Source organism: Lineus longissimus, chromosome 5 (genome assembly GCF_910592395.1).
Source record: "Lineus longissimus chromosome 5, tnLinLong1.2, whole genome shotgun sequence".
Lineage (NCBI taxonomy): Eukaryota > Metazoa > Nemertea > Pilidiophora > Heteronemertea > Lineidae > Lineus > Lineus longissimus.
This window is the reverse complement of record NC_088312.1, coordinates 18,880,670-18,899,953: the sequence shown is the minus strand read 5'-3', so window position 1 is coordinate 18,899,953 and position 19,284 is coordinate 18,880,670. Positions and strand designations below refer to the sequence as shown.

The following is a 19,284-nucleotide window of genomic DNA, read 5'->3' as shown; positions in this document are numbered from 1 at the left end:
TGTTAGACAATGTTCCTCATAAACATAGACAATGTACCTCATAAACATGTTAGACAGTGCACCTAATAAACATGTTAGACAATGTACCTCATAAACATGTTGACAATGTACCTCATAAACATGTTATGGACAATTAATTAATTGTGGTGTTGCTATTGACAATACATACCTGTAGGTTAATCTGAAGCAAAAAAGGTGCCATTCCGTCTCTAGCATCGAAACCAAATTAGTCTTACAATCCTGAACTGAGAGTCAGCTTTAAAGAATTGACACCGAACTGGAGGTATTGATTTTCTCTTTTCTTACCTAAACCGCAAGCGTGGAGCTAAAATGTTGACCAGAACCACTAAGGAATAAGACAAGATCTCGAAAACTAACATTCCGACAACCTGGTACCACAGTCAAGTACTGAGATAGATGATTTCAATAGAAATATTGCATTGGAAAACCATAGATACACATCTGTGAGACTGCATATTCATATATGCAAGTACTCGAAACCCAATGCTCTTCAATTGACTAAACTTTGTGTCTGCAACTCGCTATGCATATATTAATATTGAAGAGCGACACTCAAGAAATGATGTTCGCCATGCCGTCTCAAGAATGAGGTGTCTCAGTCTTTGAGACCTATCTGTCTGAAAGTATTTTTCCAATTACATGAATTATGCGTGGGTTGATTGAGTATATGAATCTGAAGTTGTCTTCATGCTATGTAGATGACCTACCGGCAAATGATGAAATTATTTCTTGCTGAGAATTTGTATTTCCCTTTGTCTTTTGAGTCTTTCTTGATGTATCACGCTACTGTGGCCTGTGTAGTCATGGAGCACAAGCTTTGCATTGGGAATGACTGTGTTTGGTTTAGTGACGACCTCTATTGGTCTTGTCGCACAGCACCTCACTGCACTTCACAAAATGTTGGCATAGTGTACCGCTGTTGTTAAAGGGTAACTCGTGTCAAATTTCACCATATAATGTTTTAGCTGTTTTTGACAAATGACTACGTCACTTTCTCATAAATCGGTAATTCTTTCGAATTGAAAAGCACATTTTCTAGAAATTGATGGTTTAATCCCGCCCGGACGGCTCGCTTCGATGCCGTTTTCATTGATGACGTCACAACATGAACATTTTCACGGTCGCGGTGGTTTACATTCAGCGATTTTATAATAAATCTAATCAAAAATGGAAAATTTGAGCTTTACATTTGTGATCAACAATTAAAAACGGACGTATTTCCGCAAGGTTGTAAATCACATCATAGTATCACTTTAAGACAAGAATGTATTACAGTATAAGAAAATGTCATTGACGCTTTCCCACCCGCTGTTGCCTGTCAGATAATGATTTGGTTGTTGTTGATAAAGGACTTCTACCATCATAAGGACACAATAACATCTTTGCCAAACAAAATCTAAGCCTACATTAGTACCCAAAGATTCAGCTGTCATGTCTAATAAACATCAAAGTAGGCTTATCTGATAAGAAAATAGGAATTGAGCAACTAAATCAGAGGTGAACTGTCTTCTTGGTGAAGATGGAAAGCCAAGTTTTTCCAAAAAATTGCAAAAAATATTGTCTTCTCAGCCTTAAAATCTGGTTTAGGGTTGGCGCATTAGCAGATACCGTGAAAAGGTGAATGTCTTCCACTATGAAGGTCAATAATTCTATCATTTTTCCGGTGTATATTTCACTGAAAGTTGACTTGATTTTCTAAAATGTGACCCGTTCAAGCAAAACCAGTCGCATGTCGCACATAAGATGAGCCCAGGCGACACCAGTAGATAATAGAAGAAATTGATGTCGTCAGATTTCACAAAATGCAGACAATAGTGAAATAAAAAAAACAGTCCATCTCAACCTGGCAAGCTCAGAGCGACATGCGACTGGTTTTGCTGGAACGGGTCACAAATGTTACGGGTAAAATTATTTTCGCCAGTCATTGATTCTCCTGTAGTCGTCCAGTGTGTGTCGTGTTAGACATTGTGTCGAGTTCGATGTGGGTAACGGTACGTTGTATGGTGTTAGTCATCCACCGACTTTTAGACTAAAAAGTTTTCAAAATCTATGTGTGAAATTATGACGTTTCTGAAGAGTTCTATCTAGTTCTCCTCTGTTAGTGTAAAGAACCCGGCCGTATTTGTTTGTTGTGAATTTCAATCAGTTTTACAGCCTATGTTCTTGAGCTTCTTACAATATCTCCTAGTACTCCGACCTTGAAATGGTTTGGCCTTCACCTTGAAGTTGACCTCAAAGCATTGTCTAGGTCAGTTAGTAGAGTTCAAGGTCATTGACGAATATGATTGAAATATTTTCTGAAAATTTGTTCAGTGTGATAAGACTTTAAGCCAAGTCTTACCTTTTATATTTGCTGCCCTTAAATTGTCCAAAAAATAGCGAGTTTTGCTGCAGCAGCCTGCAATCATGATTGCCTGCAACAAAACTCTCTTGTATACAGTGGTCATCGTAGGTCACCTGTGACAAGAATCGGGGATTGCCTGACCTGTGATAACTATCCTGCCTAGTGATTCCTGGTTGTTTATCTGCTGAAGGTCATGTTATCGTTCATCGCATTGATAATCGTCGCAGGTCGTCACAACAAAAATCACTTGTTTGCTGGGCACTTTAGTTTCAGGTTTCATGCATGACATTCTGTTACTTTCAAAGACATTTTAAAGAAAGGACATAGGCTGTCGATTTCATATTTCACAACAACATGGAACGTACCCTTTGCCCACAACACACACGTACACACGCCATACACTCTGCACGAAAATATTCATCCTTAGAATGTTTCAGAAAGTGATTTTTCATGTTTTATTGCTAGAATCGTTCTAAACTTATGAGTTATAGAGCAATCAGAATGTCTTAATGTGATTTTTTTCATAGGAATATCAACTATTTCTTACAATTTCTCCAAATCATGTCTGAAAAGTTTCTTTGTCTCCAGTGTCTTAGTTTAGGTAGCATGTGATATTGACTTTAGATTGGTCAAAGGCCTACATAGTTCATTAAAAATTTGAAATTTTTAATTGAATTTGAAAATTTTCTATTGCCTTGAAACGTGCTAAATGTCAATTTCAGCAATGCCGTTGTGCAGATAGATATACAAATACTATAAATACCATGTTTCAGCATATCAGTACGCATAATAACTGCACTATGGCATTGTGTATAACTGCATTTCTTTTTTCCTGGACCACCAGTACTTACGAACAGCGTACCCCTTAATGTTCTTTGAACAGTCGTATCAAAAGTAAGCACTATAGAAGTGCCGCTTTACACTAGAATCGCCACACTTCCTTTCTTCATTGTGGATTCTGCGCCACCCGACACCGATTGAAGAGCATGGCAGATGGCACTGTAATCAAATTACAAGTAATCTTCCGATAATCTCACATGATTGTGTTTTTTCGTAATGACGTTAATAATCGCTATATTTCTCTTGGTGTTGTTCCTTGATCATAATAAGCATATTATGATAGACACAAAAAGTCTAACCAAGAAACATGAGGATAGAGATTAACCCATCAGTGCCGGAAGGGGGCAATATTCCGGACAAGGGTAATTTGTATACTGATGAAATCTGTGTTGAGCATGAGAGATTAGTGTCCAGAGGTCAGATCCTTATATTTCAGGTTGTGTATCTCAGCCCAATTCAAAAGTTCAAATATGCTCTATATGGTCACTGATATACTTTGACATGTTTGATCTTGTACTTCGAGAAATTTCATAAAAAGTAGCATAGGGATTATCCCTGGCTCGTCACTGTCCTTTAATTGAGACGTCAAACCAAGGTTCCGTGTATTTTGGTGTCTATGCCAGGGCAAGAAAAGACCCGACCAAGTGAGAAACATGAGAAGCTTGTGTGGACTCTTCCTCTGGCCAAAGACAGAGTCACTTGGCCCAAGAACCATAACCGTAGTGTCATGTAAAAATTCTCATCCTGCCTTGGAGGAGATATACTCCCTGGAGAGTAACAGCTTCAGGTACAGAGGAAATGCTGAAGGAGAAGAGGAAGAAGAAGAAGAAGTGGTCTGTCACACAAGCACAATGTCTGTGTCTCTATTTCCTTCATACCAAAAAACTCATTCATATCAACTTGCCCTACGGTATATTAGACAACATGGCTTTGCTGTGTTATATCGTTATTTCCAATTGGCCATTGTTCGTCCAGCACCATCAAAAAAACTGGAACATGATCAAGTGTATATGTTGAAACATGTTCGTACAATGCCACTCGTGTTTTCAGAGAAACAGCCTCCGGCAAATTCTATTTGTTGTTCAAATTGTGACAAAAACATCCCAAACTTCTCCACTGCTGTGAATGCTATAAAAGAAGTGTCGATTTCAGCGATTACAGTGCAGTGGTTTATTTGACTCCAAAGGATTTGTTCAAATGATCGTTTCACTTCCCTGACTACAACAAATTGACATTGATGAATTGTCAACAAGGTAAAATCCAATGACTTTGTTCTGGCTGTGCTGATGATGGCAGACTTATGGCCGTTAAACGGAGGCTTCGCAGCTTTCACACTCATTTATCCCCACTTAGTTCCTAGCGGCTGTATCTTTACGCAGGTATGATAAACTAAGATGTTATCCCAAATCTGCAGCTAATCTCACAACGATCAAAACACTCTTTTTGCCCAGGTAGCAGACTCCAGTTGCAGCCAGTACAGACCAACATCAATCATCATGAATATGTCACAAATCCTTCCCATTGCCAATGCCACCTAGACCCCAATGCTTATAATACCCTTTTATCACGACCTCATCCCCTTTGATTGCTTCATCAGTCAAGGCAAACCGTTTGCATCAAAATGGCTCCCTACACCACAAATTTTCGTGAGCGTTTCATTTCTGAAGATTTTGCGAATCGCAACAATTTTGCGAGAAAAAATGTTTTTGATTTGAAGAAGTCAAAGAAATTTCATAATCAATAAAAATAAAAATTGTGAAACTTTTCAAATTTTTTCGGAAATTTTCAAAGTTTGAAAAAAACGTGTGAAAATGTTGTGGTTTACAGTATCAGCCGATTCACAAATCCTTCTCATGGCTGCAACAAATGTCGCTACCGCAACTACTCTTGTGGGTTCCACGCCCATTTATCACTCCGTAATTCCCATTTGATGGCATGGCCAGTCAAGCGGCCATATCTATATGCCGGCATGATAAGCTCCGATTTTCTATATGTTCGGGATCAATGGACGAGATTCACTGCATGTGATGGATGCCTTGATTGTGATTGATCAGACTAGAGTCAGTGGCGATTTTGTTACTGCTGTAGTGCTTAAGAGACTAAGAGAGAGGTGAACAACATGGCATTTTGCAACAACTGAAGTCAGAATCGGTAGGAGGTGTAAAGGGCACCTCGATATTATGTCCGATTGAAAGGTCAAATCAGTGTACCATAAGGTTAGTTGTCTTGCTCAAGGACACTGTGACAGAAGAGCAGTGATCCTCCTAAGAGTCACACCCACAGCCCTCGTTGTATCAGACCAGAGCTTTGACCACTGTCTTGCTCAAGGACACTGTGACAGAAGAGCAGTGATCCTCCTAAGAGTCACACCCACAGTCCTTGTTGTATCAGACCAGAGCTTTGACCACTGTCTTGCTCAAGGACACTGTGACAGAAGAGCAGTGATCCTCCTAAGAGTCACACCCACAGCCCCCGTTGTATCAGACCAGAGCTTTAACCACTGTCTTGCTCAAGGACACTGTGACAGAAGAGCAGTGATCCTCCTAAGAGGCACACCCACAACCCTCGTTGTATCAGACCAGAGCTTTAACCACTGTCTTGCTCAAGGACACTGTGACAGAAGAGCAGTGATCCTCCTAAGAGTCACACCCACAACCCTCGTTGTATCAGACCAGAGCTTTAACCACTGTCTTGCTCAAGGACACTGTGACAGAAGAGCAGTGATCCTCCTAAGAGGCACACCCACAGCCCTCATTGTATCAGACCAGAGCTTTAACTACTGTCTTGCTCAAGGACACTGTGACAGAAGAGCAGTGATCCTCCTAAGAGTCACACCCACAGCTCTCATTGTATCAGACCAGAGCTTTGACCACTGTCTTGCTCAAGGACACTGTGACAGAAGAGCAGTGATCGTCCCAAGAGGCACACCCACAGCCCTCGGTGTATCAGACCAGCGCTCTAACCACTTCGTCACTGACCTCCCTAAAGACCTGCCCAGAACACAAATTAAGGTCTCTATCATTATAACAGAGCCCAGGGCTGTCACTGAATACAGGAAGGAGCAGGTGCGTTTCACTGGCCAAGAATCCACTGGTGTCATAACTTGGGGATGAGTAGCTGTCTTGTCTTCATGACCACAGGGCAAGGTCGCTGACTCACCATTGCCGCGGACATTGTTTTTTCTTAAGGAAATATCTTTGTCTGATGACAAGCCTACAAACCTCAACAAGGACAGTATTGTACATGTTGTTCTACTGGGTACCATTCAAGATGACCTCGGGCCAGTTGGACTTGGGGCCCTCTATGTACAGCACAACAGTTCCACAACCAAGTCAATATACCCACGACAAGGCCAGGTGGCTAAACACAATTTGTTAGGGCCAATAGAACGAATCAGTTCCAGGGCGCAACAGACTTGGATCCATGAATCATTTCACAAACGACTGATCGTTACTGCAGGGTGTCTCTGACTTCATACTACTCGATGTGTAAATGGATGCATGTGATGTGCAACTGACTTCCTCTTGTCTTCAATCATCCAAAAGCAGACATCAATTGGTTCTAGCCTGCCATACATATGTTGTTCATCTCAAATGGCCTTGTTGTCTGCCGTTGAGAAGCACATCCTGAGATAAAAGTAACTGGCACTTCTCTAGTCCTCACGAGGCTTTCTGTACCCACACAGCCGGTTGTAATATTTTCTTCTGAGCAAAACCAATTGGTTTCTTTCATTTTGCATGCCCAGCATGCTCCTCTTGACAGCTGGGTTACTTACAGATGCTGATCCCCTCACTGTCTGTCTTCAACAAAAAGGACATCCTGAGTTGAAAGAGACTGGCAGTTCTGTCATCCTCACAATGCTCTCTACTCTCAAGGCCGGAATTAGTATTTTGTTCTTAGCAAGACTGATTGGTTCTTTCATTCTGCATGCCCAGCATGCTCCTCTTGGTGACTACTCCCAAATTCTGATCACCATGCTGTCTGCCTTCGAAGCTAAGGACATCCCTAGATGAAAGAGACTGGCAGTTGTGTCGTCTTAACAAGGCCCTCTGGGCTCTCACCACCAGATTAAGCAGTTTTTCTAACCAAGATCTGATGCTCGAGACCGATTAGTTTCTTTCATTCAGATGCGCGGCAGGCTCCTGACAATTACGAGGAAATTGTCCTGTCGCTTGTCATCGGATTTATGAATAGGTTAAGATAAAAATAGAAAAAGGACATATTTTAGTGCGATGTACTTTTGCCATTCAGGACATCAGGAATATTAGACTACCAAGCTTCAAGCACAATACCCAACTCCAAGTCGTGTTCGATATATCCAACTCAAAGGAGTGCTTGAAGCTGATGCTCTAAAGATGCAGCGTTGTTTTATTTCATTGAGAATGTCTGCTTCAGGATGATCATCAAAAAAGTAAAGTAAAGAATATTATGACGTGTGTGTACTTTAGGGGTGATGTTGTGGCCAGGCTTGATGAGTGAGTATCTCTGCCTCTTAGTAGTGTCACCCCCCAAAAAAGTTGATATGGAGTGGATGCCTTAGCATTTCTCCCAAATATGGTTTGATTTTGCCGTCTGTTGGCAATCACTTGGTAGCATGAAAGTTTACTGCAGTTGTTACAGCCATATTTTGATGAAGCAGAGGCTGGGTATTCCTCTTGGGGAGAGCAAAATATGCCATTGCTACGATTCTCACTTCAAATTAAATTCAAAAATATTTGCAATAAAAAACCCAATTGCATGTAATGAATGTATCGGGCGATATTCACTTTAGCAAACAGCATCCCTAGCTGTATGAATATCGGGATTCCAGGTCACATCATACCCCAATAATTTATTCCACGTCTCGCTTAAAAGCATTTATATGCAAAGTGGATTCATGTGCCTGTGTTTTGCTCGGGGCGAAAGTGAACTAAGTGTATTATACAACATATTGAATGATATAGAGAATGTCATCGGTATGTGTCTTGTATTGCTTAGAATTGTGTAGTGGTGTGCGGAGGAGCTGATATCTGACATTAATGCAATGCAATGAGCTCTTCAGAGTGAGATATTTTCAGTTGTTTTAACAACTGAAAAATATAAAATTTAAATTGATGATTAAGGGAAGGATGGTCCTGTTCTTACTTCTTTGCAATCATGGTGTGGGCTGTTGCAAAAAACCATTGCTTTGAACCATTGTGCTCAGTGGTGAACTAAAGTAGGTACTATGTTTGTATTTATTCTTGGATCAGGAAAATAGAAATGAAGTTATACACAATGCCGTAGTGTAGTTCTCATGCATGCAAATTTGCTAAAACTTGGTATTCATAGTATTTGTATATCTGTCCACTCAACGGCAATGTTGAAATTTATATTGAGTTCATATCAAAGCAGTTGGAAATTTTCAAATTCTGTCAGAAGCTACCAGCCTCAAGTGAAAATGCAAAGCTGGCTTCTCTCAACACTGAGGGTTAAGTCAGGAAACCCTTAAGCAATAATGACTCTGACATCCAATTTCACCCTTGGTTGGGTAATGCTTTCACTACATCAATTATACACTTATACATCAAGTGAACTTAGATTAAAAGCATTCATCTTGGGGAGAGAGCCATTGGGAAGTTGGGGTGTACTGAGTGCAATTGACTCCAAGGGCATCCAAGGTTAGTTCTCATATTACAAGGAGAAGGCAGAATGTCAGAACTTACCGCCTGAACTGAAAATGATTCTGATTGCTTCTTACACATATTGCTCTTGTGTATTCTCATCATGGAATTGATCAAGAAAAAACATGATCGAGCAGAATGTTTCTTCAATTGTGATTGGTGAGCAGCCGCCCAGTTCACAATCGATCGTTATATTGCCAGGGCTACGTCCCATGACAAAAATCGCTAATTTATGGAGCACTTTGGGATCAATTCAAGGGAAGCCCACAACTTGTTGATTCATCAACTAAAGATCAATTCCCGTGGGAGCAGTTCAAATTCCTCATTCATTAAAGTCTCATCTTCCGTCAAGAAAATGGGTGTAAAGAGCTAACTTAGTCTCAAGTGCTTAGTAATCACAGCTAATTTTGTTTTTATGGGCGTATGTTCCGTCCCTCGTGATGAGCGGTAGTTTTACTTTCTCGTTAGCGTGTCTTAATTACGCTACTGCACGATGTGAGGTTCAAAAATCGTGCAGCGGTTATTAGCGAATCACAGCACAATCTTGATGATCGTTTGGTGCCCGAATGTGAGTCATCGGAAGAAGCAATTACGTACGAGATTAAGGCGGCGTCGGTTTGACCTTGATGTAATAGCTGCTGATGCTTTTGCTCTGAGGGTGATTAGTTTTGCATTTACTGGGCAGAGTGCATCCCACTTCTGTTCCTCTTTGACGTCAATTGTTGCCTGAAGCTATCTGGATTCTGTCTGTGGTGGTTCTGAGGTAGACCAAGAGAGCTGTGGGGAGCCTATAGTCAGCTGCATAAGTAAATGTCACTGTCCTTTTGGGCTGATTCCTTCAAAGTTAAGCTTTTCTTAAATCTTAATCCCCCCTCCCTCTGATCTGTGTGTCTGCGTGTCACAGGAGCTCAACCGTGCCACCCTTGAATCTGTGAACAGCATAGGCTAATGTGTTTGCCCTCTCAATAACAATCTCGCCATGGCATAACAATCCCGCTGTGCAATATTTCATCCTGAAATTAGAAAACCCATTGATTATTCAAGCCCAAACTTTTATCACTGTTGGTTTCATTTATGCTATCACATTGAACTTCAATGGCTTGACATTTCCCGGGTTTCCCTGGTGATATTGGAAGTGATAGCCATCAATTATTAGATGCCAGCAGACAGCGCAGGAGAGGCTGTTTCATGCGAGAATTTTATTTTGTTAATTTCTTTATTTCCCTTGAGTTTATAATTGAAGTGGATTGTCGATATTTTTTGGACTAGGTTTCTGAGATAAGATGTAACTGAGCGAAAGAGTATCAAGCAAAGGACAATTCACCAATAAAGTTTGTCGTATCAGTTCTGAATATCATTCTTCCTGAAACCACATTTGTTGGGACGTCTGCACGCCACTAAATATAGAAGCATTGGTCATCCGGTCCGATATTCATCAGAGCCTTTAGTTACCTCAAAAGCCTTTCAATGGCTAATCAGAATTGGAAATCGTTAAGATTTGACCTTTAATTTCTTTGCAGTGAAGCTGTTTCTATCGGCAGTATTTATCACTTGCTACAAAAATTGTCTGTCTGTGGGGGGCATCATTGCAAGTGCCTGGCCTGGGACAAAAGTCGGTCATTGCTGAAAATAGGTGTGTTCCCACAGACAAGTGATATTTTTATTGCTTATCACACATATTACAGCCAGAGAAATCAATTGTCTGCAGTGCGCTGCAGCTTGTAGTGCTGTAAGTCCTGTCAGTAATGGCAGATTTCAGTCAAAGTTTTGACCCTACTTTTTGCTCTTGGAAACCAAATTCTTGCGTGGCGCCTTCAAAACCACAGCTGGAAGCCGGATATTGCCTTTACCGCTTCCATGCCTAATTGGAACGTCTTAACGTCACTACCACACATCCTTATGGAGCGCAGAGATGCTTTCAGCTGTCACTTTATAAATGGGCATGTCTTTTATGGATTCTTTAGGGCTCCTAGGGTATGGCTGCAACTCTCGCACACTATATCTTCATTTTGAGGGTTGGTATAGGTTGGTTTGCAATGCATGTGTTGTAGTTTTACATAGCCTGATTGATATTCTTAATGTAGTAGATGAGTTAGTTCACACTGATCTAACTACAGTTTTACCAAATTTGGACAAAAGTGCTAAAGCATTGCCCTTAGCACCCTTCTAGCCAATGATAGCTAATGACGCCAAATAGTGATTCATGAATGAGCACTGCAGGAGCCAGCTTTACTTGGTTTCCAGGTCTGCTTCACCTGGCCATGTTTTTGGTCGTTTGTCTGAGAAGTTGGGCCACTCCTGCAGTATTGTGGCTGGAGTTCGGATGGCACTCCTTCCACTCCTTGAAGATCACAGTGCATGATCCGGTTTCAAGCAGATAGTGATATGAATGATTAGAGATAGGTATACCAACACTAACAGTTTTGTGCATGGTATTTGAATGGTTTGTTTACTAACTATATGCAAGTAAAATTTCCAAAGATGTATACATATGTTATCATGCTCATTTTAGCGTCAGGTCTTTCAACCACTGTGTTAGGTAGAAAGTACATTTCTATGTATGCCTCACCAAATCCAGAAAATCCAATTACTTTAAAGACATCCTTTTAACTTTGATGTGATTTCATTTTAATCACTTTAGGGATATGAATTTTCTTGCAAACAAAAAGCAATGCATGACCTTTTCCCACCCTAATAAAAAGCATATCATTTACTGTGATGAATATTTAAACTTCCTCCTAGCATTGACATTCCTTTGAGAATCGGCTGATCCCAAATGATTGGCCTGATTGAAGTATGATTGATTAACAACAATTTGAAGACGTCACGATCACTGATATATCTTTCATGAGGCGTGTGGGTCAGTGATGGGTGTAAATCAAAGTTAAAGTTGGGGTTTATAGTCTGATATCAGCTAGGTAGAGGTGTCATACGACATCAAATTTAAGCCTTGGTCTGTGCTAAAACCTTTCAATATACTCAGTTAAGCTGGTCTTTCAGTGCTGTAGCATTTAGCATATCTGATCGATACCCATTTATACAAGTGAGTGGAGTGAAGCAAGTGAGACAAAGAGACCTGCCTAAAGTTTCATACCAGCTATTAGCATTCGAACCTAAGACCACTTGACCGCTAGTTTAGCGTCTGAGCCACTAGTCCACAAGCAGCTCCATGGCAGCTCCGTTGCTGCTCAGTGCATGGTGGGGGGGGGATGACGGTGTTATGTACGATCTTGATTGGGTTATCTGTATGTTTTGGAAGATTTTGAATCCTTTTGAACAAAAAACAGGTTTTGGGAGAGAAATTTCGGTCTGACAATGGCATTCTTGAACTCTGCACCATAAGTAACAGGGCTCGTAGCAGGAGGAATATACTTCTATTGAAAAATCTCACCTTGCATTAGAAAGTGTCTGTGAACCTGTGTGCGTTTACGTGTAAAGCCCTCTATACTGAAAGTCAGGAATTGATGGCGACTGCCGGTTACACAACAGGAGCATATTTTTGTGTTTGTTCGTAATTTCTTACACCAAACCAACAGTCCATCACCAATTCTGTCCTAGTCCTGTATCAACTTGTCCAACACAGAATGTATCATTGCCTCGCATGCAGTATGTCCACAGAAATATTTCCAAAAGTCATCAAAATGTCTTAGATCAATTTTTAAAAAGAAACATTTTTAGAGATCGGTGATTTCCTCTTTCTTGTCTTTTTCAATCCAGTACATGAAAGGATTGAAGGTAAAACCTACTCTCTGGTATTCGTTCTGTACCCACCTTAAGTTATTTAAAACATAGACAGAATTGGTCTCAGGGGGCACACCTGTCTGTCACACAAATTCCAAATGTGCAATCCTATTCTTTTTGCACCCTTCCCTCAGAAAGTTGTTGTACTGTATAATATGGCAGAGAACACTGAGTACTCCTTTGAGAAGTTTGAATCAGTACCACAGTTGGCAGACGTTGGAATACAATTTCCAGATTTTGTATTTCGTTACGCAAGAATAAGTGTAGCTTGGTTACGGCATGATTACCTTGGTAACTTATCAATGCGCGCGCATGCATAACAAGATGCATTATCTGGAAATTTTGCTCTGACTTTCCGACCGTTGTGTCAATTCAAAGGCCTCAAATGTATTGAAATCTGGAAATGTGATAGCTCTTTGAACTGGAAGATGGCTATAGTCAAAGATTGTAAACTACTGAATCTTGGTAGTACACTCTTCACAGGAGTTAATGTAACTATACATTAGTGACAGCTGACAGGTACTTGGGCTGTTTCTCCTTCAACATGTTTAAGGGCGCACGTCTGTCCAATTCTCGTTTTTTGTCTATTTTTTACAATATTTCTGTGTCATACTGTTTTGCACAGTGCAGTACATTCGCAGTCACAAATTGAAGTGGTAAGATGGAGTCCGAGGCGTTTAAGTGTCATGTTTTGAATTTTTCTTAAGGTACCCAGTTAAAGTCATTTGACTGGCCCAATCCGTAAAAATTGGCTGGAGTGGATTCGGATGTGCAGCATGTAGTGTCATTACCAATTTTAGAAACATTTTTTTTCAATATCATGTTTGGCAGCATTTTTATGGATTTGTCAATGTATTTTGCTATGGAACTTCTTATTACTGTCTGAAATTCAAAACTAAACTTTAATTAACATCTTATTCAACTGTACACAAACACCATACTAATCAATAACAGTTAATTATCGTTTAACATTCTGATTAACCCCTCGTTTCCTTCACCTCTTGCAGATTATTTATTACGGTATGATCCAGCAAGCAACCGGTGAGGACTGGGACGAAGCCAAACTGACACTTTCCACCGCCTCACCAAGTGTCGGGGGAACCGTCCCTGACCTTGGAACCCAGAGGCTCTTCTTCAAACCAAAATAGTAAGTAGTCGTGTTCAATATATTTGATAAATTAAATGTTTTTTCAATAAATTTATCAATAAACCGGGGGGGGGGAGAATGTTCACCCCTAAAACACCTTGGGTGCCCATGGGTTTTACTAAATATCCATTGCGGTGCCCACATTTCACTACTGCAAGTGTATGAGTCTACCGAGGGAGAGATGAATTCTTTTAAGTTACTGAGGTTCTTGGAGATAAAATAATTGGATTTATAAAACGCTTTTAAATTCTCAATTAAATTCTTTATTGTATTTTGAATCTTTCAATGACTCCGGGGAGAACATCTTTCCCATTTGCCAATTGCTCATATCTTTGATGTTGTTCTGAATGAATTCGTGGAATAAATTTAAAATAATGTCATTTGTGTTGCGTCTTCCAATGACTGTTCTTTTACTGATATGTTGTTGACAATTATATCTAATATGGTGCTCAGGGCAATTCCTTAAAACATCCTTACCAAAACATTTTTTAGGCACATTGCATCGGCCATAAGGCATCAGCAATTCCTTTTTGTAATGGAATTGCCCTATTTTAATTCCTTTATGCCTTTTTTGAAAGGGTGGGGGCAAAAAGGGGGTCGCAAGGAATTGTTCCCAGCCCTTTGATATAGTATCATGTGATTTTCATGTACTTGTATGTGATAATGCTGTTGATTTGGCCCAATAATTCACCGGTAATATCAAAGATGCTTCTGCTATCTGTTGGCTGCCAATCAAATTGCATGCAGCATCATGTAGCAATGGTGTAACCCAACACAGTAGCGACTGACGAATAATATAAACCGACAAATTTTTGCCAGCATGTTTATTTTTCACTGATTTCATGAATAACCTTGATTCGCCAAAAAATTAAAAAGGTCAAGGTCATAGATTTCTCTGCATTAGTTCAAAGGCCAAGGTCGTACTGTCTTGGTTTCCCCTGAACCTGATCCTCAAGAATTCTAATTAATCAAGTCACAGAATCAGTTGAAAAATCACTGTAAGTCAAACGAACCTTGCATTAAGTTTAATCATATTAATTTGATTCCCTTTGGCAACACTGTGCTCGTGACTCTTGTCAGATTTCCTGTGGGTGGGGTTGTGAATATTGTGTGTGGCTTCTTGAATGTCTGTCTGTCTGTCAGTACGGCACGTATGGTTTACTGTATCAGCAGCAACAGTTGGAATGATAGCAATCTTGATTTGTCAAACAAGGAGGGTTGTCACTCGACTGTTGCTCCTGAGCATGTTGCCTTTTTAGCTCACCTCTTAGCAGAGGTGAGCTTATCCCATACCGTGGCGTCCGTCGTCCGTCGTCGTCGTCGTCGTCGTCGTCGTCGTCGTCGTCGTCGTCGTCGTCGTCGTCCGTCGTCCGTTAGCAGGGCACGTTTCGTAACTGTTAGAGCTATTGAGTTGAAACCTGGTACACATGTACCCTTATGTAATGACACCTGGGAGACCAAGTTTCGGTCCGATTCGTTTCATGGTTTGGCCACCAGGGGGCCAAACGTTAAAAGTGAAAATATGCAATATCTCCCTTAATAGTAGTCGGGAAATTTTGAAAAAAATATGGTAGGTACTTCTAGCAAAGGTGCATCATATATCCTCCGGGTTTTTGATTTGACCTCCTTTTCAAGGTCACAGAGGTCAAATGGTGTAAATTAGCCGTTAGGATGTAACGATGGCACGTTTCTAAACTGCAATGACTATTGATACCAAATTTGTTACACATTTACCCCTTAGTCAGGTGATCTCAGGAACCACAGTTTGGTCCAATATGATTCACCACTTGACCACCAGGGGGCAAAATCCAAAAACCTTAAAAATGTGATTATTCCTTAACTTCTTGCCCGATTGCCACCAATTTGATATCATGGGTACATCTAACCACCATACAGTATATGTCACACAGGTTTTTAATTTGACCTTCTTGTCAAGGTCACAGAGGTCAAATGGCGTAAATTCGCCGTCAGGCCGTAACTATGGCACGTTTCTTAACTGCAATGACTATTGATCACAAATTAAGTACACATGTACCCCTTGGTCAGGTGATCTCAGGTACCGAAGTTTGGTGCGATCTGATTTGCCGTTTGGCCTCCAGGGAGGGGGCCAAATCCTAAATTCTTCAAAATGCCATTATTCCTAGTAATGACTTGCCCGATTGGCACCAATTTTATATCATAGGTACATCTAATTCTAACAACCATTCAATGTGTCACCCGGGTCTTCTTTGATTTGACCTACTTTTCAAGGTCACAGAGGTCGAATGACTGTAAATTGGCCATTTTGGGGAAATTGTAATTGCTTGGACCTACATCAAACCTAACACTACATGACACAATACCATGCTCTTTATCCATCTTTCCTCCACATGAGGTGAGCACAATGGCCCTGGCCATTTCATTTATTTTATGCAAATGTCAAAGTTTGATCTTGGAACTTGAGGTAGGGAGAAATGGTCTTTTTCCGGATCCCTCGGTCACTCTTTGTTATTTCAAGGCTTTATGAAGATATTTGAATCAGAGTTCCTGGTTTGGTTGAAATTCAGAGTCCTCAAAGGAGTACTTGCTGATGATATATCATTCAAGAACAACCTGGTTCATTTCTATTTTCCTGGACCACCAGTAATCATGACCGGTGAACCCTTTTAATATGTAGGGGATTGCACTCTCAGAGCCCAGGTCCAGTCAGCAGAGAAACCTTGGTGGCTGCAGGCACACTCCCGCTTCAGTTTCATTCTATTCCTCCACCAATTATTTTTAGCTAATAATATCCATTTCTATACAAATAATGATTCAGGCGTATCAATCAATATTTATGTCTGCGGGGCACATGCTGCTGTGTGTAGATTGAGGCGGGGATGTTGCGTGTATCTGTGCCAACTAGTGCTATCGACCAATGCTAATGTTTGCAGTACAATATCTCCGCCACCTATAAGAAAACTGATGAAATAAGGAAGCTCTGGTTGCTAAGCGTGATGCTGAAGCATTTTAATCAGTCTCACATGATGTAGCGAGTGTGTGTGTAGGGGTGGTTAACATAACATCGGTTCCAAGGTCAAACATGTGTCAAGGTCATGTCCGTGTAGAATTAGAATTAGAAATTGAAATAGTTCAGCCACATTGCTTGCAAATTTGGATACTCTGGTTTCACTGGTCTAAGACCGCTTCATTATTTGTTGTGAAATCAGCACGAAGGCCAAGCCAGGCCCTGACATCATGTCCATCAGATAACATAGAGTTGCCAACCAACATTGACCACCCAGATTGAACATTTTGATTGGCTGATATCTCCTGTTTCTTGAATATTCCAAAATGGTCTTAGATCGTTAAAACTAGAGTATGTATCTATACGTTTCTAAGTTGATCAAAGTACATCGCTGTACATTACTCACTGCATGAACCCCCTGTACATTACTCACTGCCCCACTGTACATTACACTATACTTGCACTAGAATCTTTGGTCAACTTAGAATGGCATGGCACGTCTCGATATTGTATAATGTCTTTTTCAGAACAGGAGCAGATCTTGAAACATTCAACCCCTTCAGGACTGCTATCCAAATTCTCTTGAATGAAGTAGAACAATTTTTAGAAAAATATAGATTTTTGTGAGAGTTTCTGCTTTACCTTTAAAAAGTGACAGGAACAATTGACCTATATTGTTATAACAATGAATCTTATATTTTCTTTAAACATTATATGAAAAATTAGTCCTAAAGGGGTTAAATTCTGCATGGGCATGCCACCTGCCCTTCACCTATAGGCTGATGAAATATCAAATGTCAAAATGCCGGAATATTTAACAATAATTTGGTCCATTATTTCTTTTTTCTTTATTATTGCCCTATTGATCCCCCCCCCCCCCCATTGTCATATGAAGCCCAAAGCCAAGAGAAGACTTATGTTATGGGACTGTCCAGTCTTTCTTTAAAGTGAACTTCCTGCCAGATCCGTACCAAAATCTTGAGCCGTATTTTAACCCCTTGTTATTCACACACTATGGTAACTTAAGTCATATTTTATAATACCGGCAGTTTGAAGCCTTTTCGAAACGATAGCTTCCACGATCGTCGCCGACAAGTCATGACTTATCAGAGAGGTGGCATACAATACCAGGTGACCGAATTTTACCAAAGATTTATCATTTTCATTTCTCAAAATTTTATCACTTTTGCTTTTTCAAAAGTATTCATAAAACAAAAAGTTATCAAATCGAAAACTTTTATCCAATTTTTGGCTAACCACTCTAAAATTCTGATAAATTTTGGTAAGAAATAAAATCAGACCTACGATATTTCTACCTAACATTTTCAAATTGTTCATTTTATTCTGACCCTTTCCAACCTGCAGAGTTTCCGTTTGCTCCATATACCGATGATATCAATTTTGATTGAAAAATTTTTAAAATAATTTTGAACAAATCAAATTGATTGACATCTCAATCAAAAATGACTGGGAGGTTTAAATAGAAAGTGCAAAAATTTTGGTTTGTAGTCTGAAATTTTTGGATAGTGTTTGATTTTTGATTTTTGACATGAAAATATGACCCCTCACTTTGAATATTTCATCAGCCTATAGATTGATGTTGTTGTTTCCTCGACTCCAACGGAAGCCCTGTAGTGCCAAGATCTGCTCATATTTTAATGTTTTTTCACATGATAATTATCTTTTTCATTGATACGTTGTATGCTCATTTGTGTGAAAATATTCTCTCTGAAGGACTGAAGAGGTATAAGGTTGACCAAAATCAGGAAAAAAGTCATGGCCGTATTGAAAAATTAGAAAAATTAGTCTCATAAAGCTTTTCCTTGATGTCCCTTGCCTAGCAGTTGCAAAGCTATACCCACATTCCTGAGCAACAGTTAAAAAGATGAAACATCTCTTTTTCTCTCATTTTGGGAACAAACTTCACTCTCAGTCCTTGCAAAACTTTTGTAAGGGTGGTCAGCTTCGGTTGTTTGTTAATGAAATCACTTTTTCAGGAGCCTAGTACATTGAATGCTTATCAGCAATGATATTTTGATATTTTACCAATTTCATTGTCATAGTCAGCGACAAGAAGATCCAAGATCTGAAACTTGGTGTAAATGGTTTTCAAACCAAGGTAGTTATACCCTTATTGTCCTGATTACCTTTTTGCAGCAATTAATTTTGTGACTTATTTCATTTTGCAGGTAACTTGCCAAATAGTCAGCAGTGTTGTATGACTGTTTCTCACAGTCTATTTTGACCCCTGTAATCAGGGCACCTCGCCAACAAGGACAGTTCTCCATCCCAAAGTGATCCTTGATAGAGAGGTTCCACTTTACTAGCAATGCAATGAATGTCTTTGACATAAAACAATCTTAATTCAAATTCTAACATAATTTCTGATTGCGTTGCACAGTTACAATGGACTTAACCCCATCTATCGCGCCACCTATAAATTGTAAGTACAGGTATCAGGCGGTGACGGTGAAATGAAAAGCGCTATTACATAAGGATCTTGGTGTCAGAGTTAACCCTATATTATCATTAGCATATCAGCGAAATAATATTCCTGGAAAAT

General features: G+C 40.0%; 1 protein-coding gene across 13 annotated transcripts in view; it reads left to right on the top strand.

Annotated features, from left to right (window-relative positions):
* The window catches only part of LOC135488724 (protein F37C4.5-like), a 111,029-nt gene that overhangs the window by 73,134 nt on the left and 18,611 nt on the right, over positions 1-19,284 (top strand). For 11 of the 13 annotated variants that reach the window (XM_064773467.1, XM_064773471.1, XM_064773470.1 and 8 more), the window contains one exon: positions 13,596-13,735. In XM_064773467.1, the coding sequence (XP_064629537.1) occupies positions 13,596-13,735 (140 nt within the window). Of the gene's footprint in view, positions 1-13,595; positions 13,736-19,122; positions 19,165-19,284 lie in introns of all 13 variants that reach the window. The other 2 variants (XM_064773473.1, XM_064773475.1) reach the window with 1 other exon arrangement.